An 18505-nucleotide genomic window follows, 5' to 3' on the forward strand; every position below is an offset into this window, starting at 1 on the left:
TAATAATTCACTTGATATCATCACTAATGGTTTTTGTTCAGGGAGGTAGTTGCAATAAGGCTTTACATCTTACTTACATTTAATGTAACTTGAGCTATCACTGTGTCCACTCAGCTGGAGAAACAACATCAATCCCTAATTTTTTTTCCCCAAACATTCACTAACAATTTTCTTTTTATTTCACGCTGACGAATCATATTGTTTCACAGCGATTTCATAAAAAATCTTTTTAGAAGTTGTCCTGCAGCCACCTGTTGTCCAGCTTCTGCCCACATATCTCAGACCAACTTGTTTGTGTTTCCTGTCTCAAGTGGAAACGCTGGCATGAATCTCATCCCGCGGTCGCCATGGCAACAAACTTATCCACTGTTGCACCTTCAACAACCAAGACGGAGGCTTGATTCTGGGGCTCTTAATACCTGCGGTAGTTTAGTGAGAGGAGACTCTGCCAGCACCTTCTCTGTGTTTGTTTCTTGACCACAATATCAATAAATATTAGTACATCAAACAATTTATACCTCCACAACTGCAACTCGAAGAAGGACCACAAACCAAATGAGTCATCTGATTGTTTTACGGCAAAGTTTAGGGCTTATTTTTACTTTAAAGATTTTGTTACTGATTTATAAGGAACACAATCGAACAAACATACAGATAATACACAGGCAGGTGTATTTACAGTCGTTTACAGCAGGCTACGGCATCATATCACTTTTGGTCGCGGATGCTACTGCGCGCGCGCTTTATAGCCTTTATTAAGGTCTCACGCGCCCAATAAAGTGGCACGCGCACACCTATTCAGTTCGTTACCCTCGTAGTGTAGTGAGTCGAGAGAGCGAGCGGGAGAGAGAGAGATACAGAGAGAGAGAGAGCGCGAGAGAGTGTGTCGCTTCCGGCTTCAAGCACCCAGACAAACAGCGCTTTACTACGAACGGAGAGGTGTCGAGCGGCACGCGTGACAACAGAAACCTCCCCAAAACTATTAGTCCGGACGACAAACTGTGAACGGACTCCGGTCGTTTGGTGCCAAACTTTACCCGAACTACACAGAAAGAGAAAGCCGAGCCTGCTACCGAAAGAGAAAGACATTTCGAAGTCCCCTTCTTCTGTGGAGGAGGATTCTTTTTTTTGGTGGAAGAAGAAGAAGAAGAAGAAGCAGAAGGGAAAAAAGGAGCGACCGGCTGCAGCGTCGACTGAGGAGACGGTAATAACACACAGTGTTTGGAGCCGTGTGTTTGTTTGTTCTGGCGGGGTTTGGGGTGAAACACTGAGGAGCAATAAACGCGTCCTGGAGAAGCCTTGAGGTAAGAGAACACAGGCTGGTCTGACATGTCATCTTACTACGTTATTACACTGTAATACGTACACACACCTCTGGATTATGCACATCCACGTGGAAATGGGGACAGTAAACTTAAATATTGGTAGTGTCAAATGCATCTTCATTAGTAAATCCCCTCTGCAACCTGTGATTGATGGCATTCAGCGTAGTGAGCAGTATGTGGCATCTGAATCAATTAATCTACCTGATTTATGGGATTAGCTTCCAGCCGTTTATGTAACAAAAGTCATATATGAAGAACTGAAACTCAAATATTGACATACAACTGTGCTGAATACTGCTTGTACATATTTGATTCTGTACATTCAGATAGTACTTGAAGGCTGGCCTGAGTCACACCGCTTAGCTGGACGGAACAGAGGCTTAGAATAGAGAAACCCAACGCTGAATCACATTAGCATGAGATCAGATGGAGGGTTCTTTTATGGAAATATCAGCAAATTCTTCTTCGTTGGAAAACTACTGTTATTGTTAGTTCATAAAGCATCATCATCAATTCAACATTTTAGTATCATTCGGCTATTAATATTATTAGTATTAATATCTCTGCTTAAAGGCAAGCGCATATATAATACCATTATACGTTTTTAATCTGAACCTTTATTCGCACGGTAATATGTATTAAAAATCCCCCCCAGTCATTATTATCAATCTGAACATCGTGTGAGTTTTTTCCAGTGTAAAAAACGCTGGTTTATTGCCCACTTGTGTAGGCAAGCGGACAGTTTGAAAAACTCACACAGTCCCACTCAATCTGACATCAGGCTGAAACAGACAAAATTCTTCTACATGAGCAGGTTTTTTTTCCCAGAATCAGTGCATCCAGATTGAAAAAAACAAAACATCTCTTGTTGTAGTTATTAGGTTTGATGAGCGAAACAGACTGATCGAAGCGAATCAGCTCAGGACGCTGAGGCCACAGTGATACTGGGATAGTTTGTTTTACTATAACATTTCATTGTTATTGTTAATTGCTTTAATATAATATTTTAATAAAATAGTTTAAACGTCGTCATGGTGTTTGCATGCATCTGCATCTTGTGGAGACGTGGCTAAACAAAACTCGCCGTGTGTTGTTCGGTTTTCGTGCACCTTCACGTGCTTCACAGACCCTGACACGTGGTGATTAAACAGGTTTGAACTGTTTCGAGGAATGCTCTGTTTTGCCCCCTCTAATCACCCGTTCAATAAATCTCCGGCGATCCCTCTGCAAAAGAGGGAGAAAAATTAAGCCTGGAATGCAGTGAAGCATGTGTAGTGTGAAAACAGCTCCTGGCGCCCGGAGCTGCTTTATAGAAACTAAATTCACTATTCTTCATCACATTCATGCTCAACTGATCCGAACTCGACCACCTTCCTCCCCTTCCTTGCTGCTCCTTTCTCCCAGTGCCTCGCGTCTCCTCAGGTCCCAGCCTGTTCTTAAACCTCCCCCGACCTCCTTCGCGCGCTCGCGTGGCTCGTCGTTAATATTTGTGGATGTTGAAATTCAACACACGGAGCAGAAGTAATTATACAGTGTGAAAACAGCAGCTCTGGTGGTTAGTGAGCTACTTGACAGCTTTCCTTCCTCACTCTGCGTCACTTTGAAACGAGGAAATCCCTTGTTTATCTTGTAGTTCATGACCTGACGTCTTACTTTTTTGAGGCATCAGAATGCATCCCGAAGCTGTGCGTCTGAGCCCGCCCCCGGTCTGGAGCGCAGGCTCGAGAGCAGAACCAGCTGCTTCAAGGAGAGCGGGAGCTTCGGTGTAGTTGGGCGGAACAGAACCGAGCACAGGACGTGTCTGCTCCTGCTTGGTCACGTCGCTGTAGAATTTCTCCTCCAGGTTTCCGAAATGTTTGACTGAGATATGAAAAGAAAGCATTCTCAGTATTAATCCTAACCTGTGTTTATCGATTCCTCCTTAAGATTTTACACACTACGGCAGTTCATCACCTGTGAACGCGTGTAAAACAAGTCGCTTGACTTGTGGATGAAGATGAACTGAATTCTTCTAGCTTTGTTTATTGTTCTGTGATTAATTCATTTGCTCCGCTGTTTGTTTTCCTCGTCTTCCTTTCTTTCCTTTAATTGCATTCACTATAAGAACACTGATTTTTTTCATTCTGGGTTTATAGCAGAACACTATGACTGATGGTCTTTGTCCATGACGCAGTTAGGGACAGTTTTCCCGGCAATGGAAACTTGATCTTCCCCAGTCTGTCACTTCCGAACCACTTTGACTTTTATCCTAAATGATGTTGTTGTGATTCCTGCTCACCGTTATCTCCTTCCAGTAACTTTGTGTTGCCTTGTCAAATCGCATAATAAAGCCGTCTCTTTGTTCTTCACTTTCCAGACCTGCGAGCGGAGCGTCTCCTTGCCGCCGCTGCTGCCTGAATGCAGAGGAAACACTGACAGTTGTTCTCCGGGCCTCCCTGCGGTTCTAGGGGAGATTTGTCAGATGTGTGCCCAGCACTCTAAGCCCCTGGCCTGGCTGCGGGGATGGCAGCCTCTGCCCTGAACCTGAACGGCCTCGGAGTCATGAACAGGTCGGCCGCTGCTGCATTGCATATTACATAGTACCTTAATTGTCGTAGGAGCGCTGCAGGTGGAAGTGCATACCTTAAACATGTTTGGTCAGTGTGGTTTGCTGTTGCTCAGAAGCTGTTGGACCAGATTGGTAGGAATTTGTGTTTTGATGCACAATTACCCGAGCTATGCTGCTGTTCAACATGTTGGTGTTGCCTTTTGAGCATATCATAAAATATCATTAAATGTTTCTTTGCTTCCTTTCATTTACAACCTACGTGGCAACCATGTGAACCTTCAACTCTCCGTTCCTCTCCGTTGCAGTAGCAACCAGTTTCACAGCCAGCCAGGATCCTCTAGTAGCACCGTTCGAGCTCGAACCAGCCCGGTCGCCAGACCTGTGCTGCCAGTTCCAGATCGGAGCACCTACTGCCAGTTACTGGGTGGGGGAGCACTGGGTGGAGGTCATTACAGCCCAACCAGCCCTAAGGTAGCTTAGTTCGCACATCCGCCCTAAGACTGACACTGACTGTGTTTCTCAGCTGTGCACTTGTCATTTTTCAGTCACGTTTTGTTCCCTAACCCATAAACAAACCTACACCTGCTGACGTTTACGCCCCGTCCGTTTGCCTTCAGACAAGCCCGCACGGCCTCCGTCAAATCTTCGAATTCCCACCCCCGGCCTTGCTCTCTCCCAGCCCCACCCCTCGCGCCCGCTCCCCCTCCCCGCGCAGTCCGGAGCTTCTAGGAGTCAATGTGGGCCAGCGGGTCCGACGCCTGAGCTCATCTGGCGGTGAGGACAGAGGGGAAGGAGACGGGCAGGAGGAGAGAGGAGGAGAGGCAGGAGCGGCAGAGCGGCGCGAGGAGAAGAGACGCCAGGCACAGCTGCTGCAGATCCACAGAGAGCTGCAGAACGTTGAGGTGATTATACTCGCTGCCCCGCTCTTTCTGATAAACTGTCCGAAACCTCCGTTTCTGTGTGTTCTGCTGGTTCCACGTCTGTTCCCGGGCTACACAAAGCAATGTGTTACAACTCCGACGGATTTACTGCTTTGCTTTTTGAGTTGGGCAAGTCAGAACAATGCCAGCTCTAGTCTACAGGTGATGATCCAAAAACGCAACTATTACTCAGCTTCGGAGACTGAGCAGAACAAAAGGAAATGAGGTTAAACCGCTTAGACGCATGCTTATATTTAGTTCTTAACTTCTACGGGATGCTGGAGAATGTAAATAGTTGTTGATGGTAGAATTTGATTTGAGATTCAAATCCATTAATGCAAAACCTCTGAGGATCATTAATTGAGGGCTTGTGACTTGGATTCTTTTTTTTATGTAAATAAATATGTATTTAAGGAACTGAAGATTGAATCAAACTTTTAGGTCTGGGTTTAATTTCAGCTTGTTTTATCGTTTTATGTTGAATATGCAGTTAAACAATGATTCTTGATATTCACAAATTTAAAATGAAATTATTTCTTTATTATTACTGGTTTATTGAATGTTTCCATGTGAGTTTGTCTGACACTAATAGTGAGAGAAGAAATCTGAATTCTCTCTCTGTGTTTTCCAGGTCAGGGGGAAAGTGGGCATTTTTGAGGCACACATTTCCGGGATCCGGGCACAGGTGCTTAACACTGAGCTCCAGCGCAGCCCTCGGGCTCCAAGACGAGCAACAAGTGAGACCCCTTCCCATTCCGGCAAAGGAAGTGCAGCTAGTGAATGCTCCAAGACCAAGCCACAAGAGAGTCAAGTTCCCTCAGTTGTTCAAAATGGAAGAGAAAGAGTTGAAGAAGTAACAGAAAGGAGAGACAGTAGATCCACTAAAATGGACACAGATAATAAAACACTGATTGGCCACAATGGCCGCCACTCTGACACGACAATGCAAACCCCCTCTACAGATGGACTGTTTGTTGTTCACAATTCTCTTGAGACATTTAACACAGATGAAACGACAAAACGAGATGAAAGGCTGAGAGAAAGGGAGGGAGAACGGACAGAGAGAGAAGCGAGAGATGCGCCGGAGAAAAGCTTGTGTCCTGCGATGCCGCTTCCAGCAGCGGCAAACAGGTCAGAGGTCAACGCAGAACACCCCGATTCATCCCAGGCACAAAGCAGGGACGGCCCCCAGTGTTCGGCGGAGACCTCCAAACACTGTCCCTCCATCCCTGCAGTCATAATAACCGAACATAATCTGGAAAGCCAGCTTCCAACCTCTGAAGGCCAAGGGGCTGAGCAGCCGTTCACCCCCAGCCCCAGCTCCAGCCCCGTCCCCGGGCCCAACTCCTCCACGCGCTCCCTCAGGAAGCTGTCGTCCTCCTCTGCGTCCTCGGCCGGGTTCTCCTCATCGTGGGAGGAGTCAGAGGAGGACATCTCCAGCGACACAGAGAAGGGGGAGCACCTTCTCAACCCTGCCGCCCTTAGTTCTCAGCAGAAAGCAGTAAGTAAGGCCAAGTATGAGTAGCTCTGCCTTAAAGTTGAAGGTCCAGTAGGCCTGTTCCCTCCTCTAGGCAGAGATTGCTTTGGCGACCCTGTGCACGTACGTGTGAATTTGAATGGGCCCGTGCTTTTTAGCGGGCGCTCTTGACTCAGATTGGCCTGCGCCGTCTTACCGAGCAGTGCCTGACATTCACTGTAACAAAGCGAGCTCTGTGCCCCGACCTGCGCGCACGTGTACGGCTGTGTTTTCTTTCTGCTGCGTGGGCAGTGCGAGGGTGTGTGTGGAACGGAGCGGGTGAGAGAAAGCAAGAGAATTTGCCAGTCATACACACTTGCATTTGGATTCAGTTCACAGAAGCGGCCGAGGCCTGCCTGTGTGTGTGTGTGTGTGTGTGTGTGTGTGTGTGTGTGTGTGTGTGTGTGTGTGTGTGTGTGTGTGTGTGTGTGTGTGTGTGTGTGTGTTTGTGTTACCCGGTTAATTCTTAATTCCCCAACTTTTCACCTTTAGCAAAGCAAAGCAGTTTTCTTGCGTATCTAATTGAGCAAACCATCCATGTAAGCCATGTCTCTGCCTTGCCAGCTGGAGGTTTACAAACTATTTGTTTAAATCAATTTGCTTGATGGATTTGAATGGTGTTTGTATCGGTCTTTGCATATTTCCGGGTATTGTTTTTTTCATTGTATCCAGGTGAAGGGGGGAGGCAGGAGAAAGTCCTGTTGGCGGTTGTGGTGAAGTGAAGAACAGGATTTACTGCATCTCTGTGTCCTCGCTCGCCGTTCAAGGAGACCCGGGTTTTTCATATTTCTGTGTGTTGCCTGGCAAAGTTCCTGATCAGTGCTATACTGTGAGGAAAGCGGGTATACATGTGCAAGAGGCGAACATGCAGGAACACATAAAGCACGCTCGCCTGTGTGGGAGGTGTGTAGGAGAGAAGAGAGGGAGAAAGAGCGAGAGAGAGAGAGAGAGGAGGCATGATAATGAGAGAAGAACGAAGAACGCTTGAGATTTCAGAGAAAGAGCAGCATAAAAAAAGTTCTGCCTTATTCACTGCATTCATTCAAAACAAATCCTTCATTCTGTTAGATTAAAGCTCGTGGAAGCACATTATTGTCCTGAAGGCACCATCCACAGGAGTGGAGGACATTTTCGCTTTCATATAACCACCGTCCCACATGCTTTGTTATGATATTAATTTCTGGCTTATATCAAGTCATATTTCAAACGTGTCCCCGCTCAACTCGCGGAGGCCTGGCTCCGAGCAGAGCCATATACAGTATAGACAGTGTTCGCTTGATCTTCTGACTTTTGGGCCTCTCTCCGAGGCGAGGCGCCTCGGGTGCTGCCAGTGTTCTCCTAGTTCTAGCGAATCGCCAACCGGGGGGCACCTGCCACAGATTGGCATCTGTGCTTCGCTCTCGTCTGCAGAATTTCAGTTGAGTTTGTGGCTCGAAGAGAGGGAAACCTGCCAGCAGTGGAGAGACGCGCATTAGCTTATATTTTAAACACCCCAGGGAATTAAAACAGCGTTTTAGTGGGGTTAAATAATTAGCAGAGTCATCACATTTACTGGAACAATTTGCCTTTTAATCAGTTACAGCCTCTAGAAAGGGAATTGTTGGTCATTTATAGTTTCCTGGCTCCAGCTTCTGTCCTCTGTTCCTCTGTCTGCCACTGTGGCTCTGCACTTCTCACATATCTTGATTTTACAAAATTATCAGCAGACGCTCGACAGCTATTGAACATTTTTTACACAGGTGACAGTATTTACATAAATTTAGTTATTAACCGTGGCTGTTTCAGAACTCCGACAGTTAATACGATAACTCGAGTATCACGTTTCGGCTTTGCACTCAATAATAAAAGCGTCCGAGGCCGCGGGAGCCGGAGCTTGTTGTGCAGGACATATGCAGATCATTTTGAACTAAGGAACTGCAAATAAAGGTTGGTGCGCGTCGCGTTTTAATACGCCTCTGGGTTTTGAGGAGGCAAATCCATTAAATAAACAGATCGATCGCATAAACAAATATGTTTTTAGGAGGGAAGCGTACGCCCATGTTTCTTTTTATGCACACACTCAAATATGCTAACATTGACACACACACCCTCTGTACACACCATGGTGCAACTCTAGCTAGTTGCACTTTGCAGAACAACACTCTAATAGATCACGCACAGACGCGCGCGCTTCCACGGCCTCGAGTCACGTCCCGTTTTTTTTTTGTTTTTTTTTTAATAGCGATCGCTAATCTTCATCATTCCAGGTTTGACCTTCATTAATCCACCGTGAATCTAACCTCCTTTCCATGACCAAAAAAAGAAAAGAGCTTCTGTGGCGGATGGGGCTAAAACTCATTTTTATGTCCAGAACTTTAACTCAAGTGGGTCGGAGCGCACACGCACGCACACACACACACACACACACACACACACACACACACACACACACACACACTGTGTCTGAACTGCAGTGGAAAATCTTTGCTACCACGGCGGCCAGTCGCTTAGCAACCTTGTGACGTCAAACCGAGTTTCCCTCTCACAGCTGTGTGTGTGTGTGTGTGTGTGTGTGTGTGTGTGTGTGTGTGTGTGTGTGTGTGTGTGTGTGTGTGTGTGTGTGTGTGTGTGTGTGTGTGTGAGTGTGACACAAAGTATGTAAGATTAAGGGTGTGTTTCTAACTGTGTGCGTATGCTTGCTACCTTGTGCCTACTTGGTTTATTGAGAGAGGGGAAACACCGGTCAGTCCTTTATTTGGTGCTTCGGCGTGAGAGTGCACGCGCGCTCGCGCTCGACGCGCCCCCGGCTCCGGGGGGAGTCAGCGCCGCCTGAGGTTACTGGCGCTGACATTTACAAGTGGATCTTTTGCGTAGTGGGTCGAGTGCAGTGCAGAAGTGAAATGTGGATTCACTTGGTTTCGGAGCTGTCAGAGACTCACTGGGGAAACCCTGCAGGATGCACATGTACATGGATGAAAAGAGAGCGAGTGTAGTGAAAGAGAGCCACAGGTTGGATATTAAATACTGAAACACAATTATTTATCTTTTTGATTTCGACTTTCTTAACGTTCTCTCTCTTAACATTCCTCAAAACCACTTGTCTCCATTTAGATTCATTCAGGGTGTAGCGAAGTCGAGGCCCGATCTAAAATCTGATAAGCGCTTTAATGTTCCATTGTAAGGTTGGAAACAGCTCAGCAGTTCAGTATTTAGCTACAACATCAGTGAGCAGCCACATCACAAGCATCTAACCTTTTTTATCGTCTTGGTTCCTTTATTCTCTGTGACTCGCGGAAGAATCGCCTTTAAAGTTTTCCACTGGTCAGCGTCGGTTGCTGAGCGATTTAAAGCAGGCTGTTCGGCCCGCATCACGCTCTGTGCACTTTAATTTTGTGTTGGTTCGCGCGTGTGCGTTTGATCCGGGTGCCTGTGCGTGCGTGCGCGTGTGTCAGACTAAACTTTGCAGACTCAGACAGTTGCAATATTTGTATCTGCAAGGGGACCTTGTGGTGAGTGATAACAGGCTTGTTGTTTCCTCAGCTCCTCTGCCCTGAAAACATCAGCGTGCATCAGTGTTTCCCCTGCCTTACACACACACACACACACACACACACACACACACACACACACACACACACACACACACACACACACACACACACATTTGTATCCCAGAGTCACCCTTTGGCCAGGTTTTCATCATCCTCACCACTCGCATACAAATAAATCATATGCGGTCGCCCCGTTTAACCCTAAGAGAAGGTTTCCATTCCCCTGCGGGTGGTTTTCACGGCCTCCTCACCGCTGCTCGTGATAAATGCCCCCGGTCCGACATAAATGCATGCCGCTGCAGATGTGTGTGTGTTGAACGGTGTACATCGCATTTCTACAGGTAACACTGAGGAGAACGCTCGCCTCAGTGTTGCTTCCTCCGTGCACTTACTGATGTTTACAGAGGGCAAGGCCTTTTTTTTCTACTTTTTGTTTGTAGTCAGCGGCGGATGTGGAAAATACTGTCGCTGAGGCGAACGGCAACCCCCCACTTCCTGTCTGCAAGAAGTTCCTTCGCTTACCATTTCCCCTCTCTCTCTCTCTCTCTCTCTCTCTCTCTCTCCCTCTCGCCCTCTCTCTCTCTCTCTCTCTCTCAATGGAAACTTTGCTGCCTTCCTGCTCCCCTCTTGTCCTCCAGCAGCTGGTCTGGATATAGAGGCAGGAGAGCGACAATAGCGAGCAGCTTCACGCGGATAAATGTAATTCCTTTTTTCGGTACGTTCCTCAGGACGTTTTGAGGAATGGCTTCCTCGTGAAGGCATCCATAACTTGCGTGGGTGTGCGACGATTGAGAGCAAAAGCAAAATTAAAAAACGCATGCCTCGATAGGGAAACACAATAGGAGTCTGACAACCACGAAATTTTGTAGTGGTATGTTGCAGAACATGCGAAGCAGGTTTTCAGCGTGAAGCAATAAACAGCAGCAACATAACAATTTCGTGCGTTGGTGGTTGACCATCGGGTTGTGGTGCGGCTGGACATGCAGACATGCAGGCAGCACATATGAATATGCAGGCTTTGCATGCCTTTTCCATGAAGCCCCTACGTTCTCCCAGCAATCAGTGCAGGTTCACACACAAATATTGTGACCTGCGCTCGGATTTGCATGGCCAGACTCTGTTTGTCTCCTCTTTTGCCAAACAAATGACCCACCATTGTTTGTCCCTCCGCACACATGCACACGCACAGGCGCGGAGCTCTCGCGGGACGTCCCACGAGGAGCACGCGGGTCGAAGGTGATGCTCTTTAAAGCGGGGAGCGACAGGCGATCAGTCCTGTCCGTCTCTCGGTTGCAGTGACTGAAAGCCCATCGGTCACGATGTGGTCCGCGTGCCTGTGCTCAGTGTGGAGTGTTGTTGTGTCAGTCGGAGCCATCTTTATCATTACCGTCATCCACCTCCGCACCAACCACCTTCAGGTACTGTTGCCAAGGCTTGTGTTTACTGTCACATAAAGCTTTTATACCTGGGTTAAGTCATTGTTAAGTAATGTTTGACATCTCTCTTCCTAGAGGCATTTATTGGGCCATAATAACGCTACTAATATCACCGATGATAGTCGAAGCCACACACAAACCAACCGGCTCCTGTCTTCGTCTCCTCTCCTTTTATTGTATTTTAATGTCTCATCTCCCGAATCACAGCGTGACAATGTCTGTTATTACTCACGCGCTTTGAGGGAGTCCAGACTGTCTCCGCCGTGCTTTCTCCTGCTCTTCACAGCTCTCCGTCTCACACACACACACACACACACACACACACACACACACACACACACACACACACACACACACACACACACACCAGCTGTAAGTGGGCAATATGATAGATGGATGACAGTCAGGGCCTGGCTGCTCTCCAAGCTGTAGTCTGATACTCTTACTCTCTTGCTAACTGGCTTAACATGGTAGAAAAGCTGAGACGTAGAAAACTATTTAGCTCCTCGTTTGTCTATCTAGTGGTTTTTTCTAGTAAGTCTCAGTGAGTATTATATTCCCTTTGACCATAACAGACACAGGCAGTGAAATGTACAGTATATGAGCTCATTGTTTGAATATTAGCCATTTAGCTTTATTCAACCCTTTATTTGTTCTGGCACAGCTGCACAACCTCGTGTGTCTGGTGATGCCTGCGTGTTGTGACACAGCGATTCCCAGGACAAGCTTCAACTCTGTTTTGTGTTTCCATTCGCCTCCAGGCGACTGTTGGAGTCTCGCAAGTGACAGAAGCATTTCGTTGGAATTAAATCCAAACCGCTGAACTCGGCATGTTGAACTTTCCTAACTAACTTGCTATTAATCCCTTTAATGCCTTCCCATCAAGTGTCTTCGTCGGACCTGTTTCGGCCGACCTGCCTTTCATTTAGTTTCCACCATGTGATTTGTACACGTGTGCGTTATTTTTTTTTTTTTGCCTCTTGTCAAGGGTGAGTCTCTTCTTCTCTGTCCTTCATTGGTGCAGAAAAAGAGCCCTAAAGTGAGTTGAGACAGAAAAAGAGAGGAAAGTGTGTGTGTGCATATAACCATAGATAGTCATGCTATCAGCTGATGAATTTTCAGCAGGTCCAGATTATGTGACATGGGTTATATATCTCCTTCTTTGGTTCTCTTCTCTCTTATCTTTTCCTTTTCCTCTCCCGTCTTCCCTGCCCAGTTGTTGACATGGAAATATTATTACTCCCGGTATTTGCAGGCTTGTGGAAATCTCATGTGCATGTGAGGTCACATCTTCAGATGTGGATAGTGGATCAGCCGGAGGAAACTGCAGGCAGTTTGTTGTGAGGGTTTGGATTTCTCATGCTTTCCTTTGTGCAGCGTCTCCTGCACAGTCGAGTCGTCTGGAATTTTCCATGTGATGAAATGCCTTCGAGATGAAAATTGATGTCTGGGCTTTAAATATTGTCTTCAATAATAAATTTACTGTGGTTTTGGTGAGGTGTTGCAGCATGCTGCACACTGAACATGTGGTGTGATGCATCTGATTCAGTAATGGTAACTATTGTTGTTTTGCAGGGAACAAACAGCACTTTGGGAAAGTTTAACATTCAGGCACTGAAATTTAGGTAAAAAGTTACTGTGGCGGAAACAGAGTTTCCACTGCAAAGCAGGAGCGTTGGACATGAATCAGTCTGTGGTCACCGTTAATGTAATGTAGGAACAAATTGCCGTGCGTGGCACGAATCCTGCAGATCAGTGAGTCCTGCCAGGCATGGGGAGAACCCTTGGAGAAACACTGTGTGTGTGCGTGCATGCATGCGTGCGTGCGTGTGTGTGAGATACCAGGGGAAACCCCAGCTTGAACTAAATGTTATAAGCCAGCCAAAATATAAAAGAGAAGTGTGGGAGAGGTTGAAGGCAGTTCCACCAGGTCAAATAGTCGTTACAAGCAAACAGAACAAAGATAATGAGCTAATATGTTACATTTATTACTCAACAGTGTGTGTTACAATGTGTTTGTTTTGTAGCACAAGTCATGGAAGAAAATAAAGAACATGGTCCACTGGTCACCGTTTGTCATGTCCTTCAAGAAGAAATATCCCTGGATACAACTGGCTGGGCATGCAGGTAGGTGGATGCACAGAGGCACAGGCTCAGACAAGCACAGCGTCACCCAGCTACTTCAAAAGCCGTCAGCGTGTGTTTTCTCTTACAGGGAGCTTCAAGGCAGGGGCCAACGGCCGCATATTAAAAGTAAGACGCGCTTTTACACTGAAGGGCGCAGGAAGCTTCAGCACGTTCTGTACCGTGGCCCATGATACTGAGACGCGCGTGTCCGCTTTCAGAAACACTGTGAATGTGAGCAGCGCTGTTTGTCCCTCCTGATGACGGACGTGCTGCAGCCCTACGTCCCCGGTTACCATGGCGACGTGGAGAAGGACGGACAGAAATACAACCAGATGGAGGATCTGCTGGCGGAGTTCGACTGCCCGTGCGTGATGGACTGTAAGATGGGAGTTAGGTGAGAAAACATCACATTGGACATTGGCATCACTGGTCGACAGGGTTCTTAGTCAGTGTGATTCCATCTTAGATGAAATTATGAGCAGCTGTGTCCTACTGTGTGTAAAGAGGCCTTTTCTTCACACCTTCTCTCTCTTACTCCTACTTGTTGATTTTGTCTCCTCCGTCGCCCACCACCTGCCCCTTCAGGACCTACCTTGAGGAAGAGCTGACTAAGGCTCGTAAGAAGCCCTCCCCACGACCCGACATGTACCAGAAAATGATTGAGGTGGACCCCAGTGCGCCCACGTTGGAGGAAAACGACCAGAAGGCAGTGACCAAACCCAGATACATGCAGTGGAGAGAGACCATAAGCTCGACAGCCACCCTGGGCTTTAGGATCGAGGGAGTCAAGGTATCAGTCACACCGTGTGGGTCACGATCCAACTTCCTGTTTTGGCCCAAAACTTCCTCTGAAGTGTGTGATCGTGTCCAAGTTCCTTTGTCGTACGTGAGGCCTGCCCGTGGCAGCTCTATAGGCCTTGACATCTGGCACTGACACTGCAGCCACACACACACACACACACACACACACACACACACACACACACACACACACACACACACACACACACACACACACACACACACACACACACACACACACACACACACACACACACACAAATCTCCCTGTCCTGTTTGAGGCTTGTGCCTATATAAGGACATTCACAGCCTCCTGGTGGTCTGTTGCCATGTCACTGGGTTATCCCCAGAAACAGACGCACGCGTGTGTGTGCACGTGCACGTGTGTGTGTGCATTGAATATATCATTGTGTGTATTATATTCGCACGTATGTGAGCGTGTGGTTATCAGGCGCGCGTGTGTAGCTGTGCTCAGGGCCGAACCATAAAGGGAAAAATATGTTTTGGTTCCTTTGTTGCCAGGCAGCCAGCGGATTAAGGGGAGCTCATTATTCCACTCTGTAGCAACCAACTTTTCACTACTTCCACTGTGTCTGATGTTAATCTGCACCACTGCTACTAATACATATGTACTTCTTCAAGGGATCCCTTTGCTTCAGTTTCAAACCCCTGACCTGTAAAAGGGTTTAATGGAATTCAAATATATATATATGACAGTAAGTGACATGTTTGGTCTTCTCTGCTCTGCAGAAGGAGGATGGGACCGTGAACAGAGATTTTAAGAAGACAAAGACGAGAGAGCAAGTCACTGCAGCCTTTGGTGATTTTGTCAAAGGAAATAAGGACGTACTGGTGAGTATGTTTGTAGTCAGCTGTGTGTTTAACAACACACTGAGACATGTATGTGGATGTAATGTATGCATAATGTATGCATGTAATGTATGTAATGGATGCATAATGTATCCTAGCCAACCACTATAGAATGGCATCCATACAATCAGATGGTTAATGTTTTGTTTTTAAAATGTCCCCTCAGTGCTTTATTGCGTAGCAGATTTGGCTGAGAATCACATGTTTGTAGTCATAGTTGATCTATTCCGCAGCTCTGTGCAGCAGAAGTGGGCAAAGTCTACTGTGTTTTTTTTCCAGAACTGTTATCTAAGCAGGCTAAAGGAAATCAGAGGCACTCTGGAGCTCTCCCCTTTCTTCAAAACGCACGAGGTAAAAAAAAGCAGCCAGATGACAACATACTGGGGAGCACGATGCATAAATATATGTATAATACAAATGTAGTATGTATGAGTACAGACGTATTCTCTCAGTGTGAGTCAGCGAGTCAAAGCTATTTCCAGCTTTAAACTAAGTTTAAAAAGTGTTAGCACATACAGGTTAGTGGTTAACACTGGTCTCAGTGTAATAGGTGAGAGTTTCCATGCTCTCTAGGCCACTTTGAGACTTTGTAAATCTGCACGTAGCACAAGCTTGTACTTCTGCCTCTTTATTGGCATGTCACGACAGCAGTAGCTTCCACATACATGCACAGACACACACTAAACACTCAGAGTGTAAGGAGTTAGCCCACGGAACAGGAAGTGAGATCATGATTTTTTTAAAAGATGCACATGTAAAGTTGGCTAAAAAAAACTTTTTCAGTAATTGTTCCCGTTTCTTTTCCATTAACCCGGTCTCTGTGTGACTCGGCAGGTGATCGGCAGCTCCTTGTTATTCGTTCACGACAGCAAGGGACGCGCCAAAGTGTGGATGATCGACTTTGGGAAAACCACGCCCCTCCCCGCGGGAGAGGAACTCACCCACCGGGCCTCGTGGCTGGAAGGCAACAGAGAGGACGGCTACCTGTTTGGACTCGACAGTTTGGTGGACATCATTTCCTCAATGGTGGATTCTCAGACTTGAAGGACTGGCTGTTTTTTCATCCAAAAGGACATTTGGACTCACAACAACCGCTTCCATTCATTCTTCCTTTTCTCCTGGGAACACGTCCGACTTCCTCAAGGACGATTGTCCTCATCATCCCATAACAATCCGTGGCCGAGTCACTGGCAGACACGGCCTCTTTATTTATATCCCGTGAAGATTCTCCATCTAGTTCTTCCCCATTCATAGCATTCCTCTGTCGCTCTTCCCATAAGCCTTCTTCTCAGCAGACAGATTAACTTGTCACAGCAAGAAATAACACAACTGAAACTAATTACAACTGAAAGTGTCATAGAGCAGTTTAAAAGCATGACATTAATGTTTCCTATTCTGAACAAATATCCTGAAAGGATCAGATCAGATACTTTTACACTCCCTCAGTCTGTTGGTCTTCAAGCCCCTCAGTATGTGTGCTACCTGGCTCAATTCCTGTTTGGCTTTGGTCTTTTCCGGTGTTTTGTTCAGAATAAGACTCGGAGGCCTCTTTTTGTGGGAGAAAAAACTTGTCTTATGTGTGTGAAGGTCCAGGTGAGGTTACCTGGACGTTTCCTGCTGAGTCCACGTGACCTCATCAGCACATAAGCACATTTCTTCATCTGAAACGTACCTGCACTCAGCAGCACATCCACTATCGGAGATTGTACAGAGTGTGGTTTTACTATTCAAAACAGAGGTTTAGTTGTGTTTACAGTGGAAAACAAAACTAGTGTCTCATCTCTTTTTCACTTCTGTTTCACCAGTCACTCAAAGCCATGGACAAAACTACACGCTGGGAGTTGAGATTTCCACCGGCCACCATGTTTGCGCGACAATATTCTGGCCATAACTGGCAGTTAGATGGAGCCGAATAATACATCTCAGAGCAGACTGTTGTGGAGAGCATTGCTTCACACGTAACACAGCTAACAAGGGGTCCATAATGCTTTCAAGGCCAAACACTTACTCTTTGTGGGGATTGTTCACGATGTACAGTAAGATTTATTATGTTTGATGTAGATTTTCATTTTAACGTTATTCTACTCAAACCCTGTGGAACACTTACAGCCATGAACAATTTTATTTAAGCTATAGAGTGCCTTGACGGTATGAAGCCAAGTCAGACAACTGAAAATATGTTTCTACTTATTACTGTTCTCTTAGTTTTAACTGTCGGTTCATATACTTAGGCTCACATGGGTGCATGTTTATTAACCTCTTAAAGTTTGGGGCGGAAACTGTAGTTTAAGTTTGAATTTTATTTATAACATTATACTATGTTTTTTGTTTTTTTAGTTAATGGGATACTGTGACATTTTTGAATTCTTGGCTGTTACGTTGTTTAGCTCTCAAGCACGTGTTACAGTGTGAGTGGAGGTCAAACTGTGGGTCCAGCCGCTGACACTCACACCGTTGGATCTGGCTGCAGAGACGACAGGTCGCGTTCAGATAACGACGCCCGTTTATTTTAAATGGCGCCGCATACAGTCACTTTGAAACTGGTCGAGCAGAAAGCAAAACCGTCTCATAATGTAACAGGATCTTGATGAACAATAAAAACTAAACGGTGCGCAGGTTTCATGTTTTCAGTTCTCTACAGAATCTATACGTTACTGTGGCCCATGAGCTGTCTGTCTGTCTGTCTGTCCGTCTGTCCGTCTGTCCATCAGTCCGTCTGTCCATCAGTCCGTCTGTCCATCAGTCCGTCTGTCCGTCTGTCCATCAGTCCATCCGTCTGCATATTTCACCTCTGACCTGTGTGCGACCTCACTGACCCCGTGCTGCCTTCACTGCTTGGCCACATTAATTGATGTGTTTGCATGTTTGCATGGGGCCATTTGCCATTCAAATCACACCTGTCCACAACAGCAGCTGTGTCCAGAGCAGAATAGAAAGGAGAGAAAGTGATTGAGGGGCAATGAGGTTGTGAATGGACAAACAGGCCAGTGATTTTTTTTACCACTTAGTGTGACAAGATGTGCTTTCGCTTAAAAGGACCAGCAATTTTATAAATTGTCTGGAAAAAAGTTTAACCTCAGTTACGTAACAAGGTGCTGAATAACATGGGGTTTTATGGGGAAGTGCTGTCCTCTGCTGTTACTTCTTCGACATTACATAGAGACGCCATGTCAAGTCAGGGGCCTTTATTACGTTAGCTCAGTTTAAAAATATTTTAGATGAGTGCAATTACTAATTTACTGAACTAAAATATAAGTACAGCGTATTTTTATAAATAAATCAATCACTATGATGATACTTTTACTACATAACATTTATGTTCTATTTCATTATTACAGGTTCTAATAAAAAAAACTAACTACACAACAGTGAGTAAAGTCAAGTTAATCCTTTTTACAGCAGCAGCAAACTAAGCACTTAAGTTAGTTGTAT

General features: G+C 46.1%; 1 protein-coding gene across 2 annotated transcripts; it reads left to right on the forward strand.

Moving 5' to 3' along the window:
- The first annotated feature begins 805 nt into the window (after window positions 1-805).
- itpkb (inositol-trisphosphate 3-kinase B) lies at window positions 806-17684 on the forward strand. 2 transcript variants are annotated; one of them, XM_029142122.3, is made up of 12 exons: window positions 806-1304; window positions 3682-3874; window positions 4179-4344; window positions 4491-4775; window positions 5425-6294; window positions 13303-13402; window positions 13491-13528; window positions 13621-13796; window positions 13988-14192; window positions 14954-15055; window positions 15353-15424; window positions 15908-17684. In XM_029142122.3, the coding sequence occupies exons 2-12, from the start codon at window positions 3828-3830 to the stop codon at window positions 16115-16117; spliced, it is 2271 nt and encodes a 756-aa protein (XP_028997955.1). In that variant the 5' UTR covers window positions 806-1304; window positions 3682-3827; the 3' UTR covers window positions 16118-17684. The 2 variants fall into 2 exon arrangements, with proteins under 2 accessions (XP_028997955.1, XP_028997954.1); XM_029142121.3 differs by having other exon boundaries at window positions 806-1204.
- The last annotated feature ends 821 nt before the right edge of the window (window positions 17685-18505 follow it).

The sequence above is a fragment of the Betta splendens genome, chromosome 24, assembly GCF_900634795.4.
Source record: "Betta splendens chromosome 24, fBetSpl5.4, whole genome shotgun sequence".
Taxonomy (NCBI): Eukaryota; Metazoa; Chordata; class Actinopteri; order Anabantiformes; family Osphronemidae; genus Betta; species Betta splendens.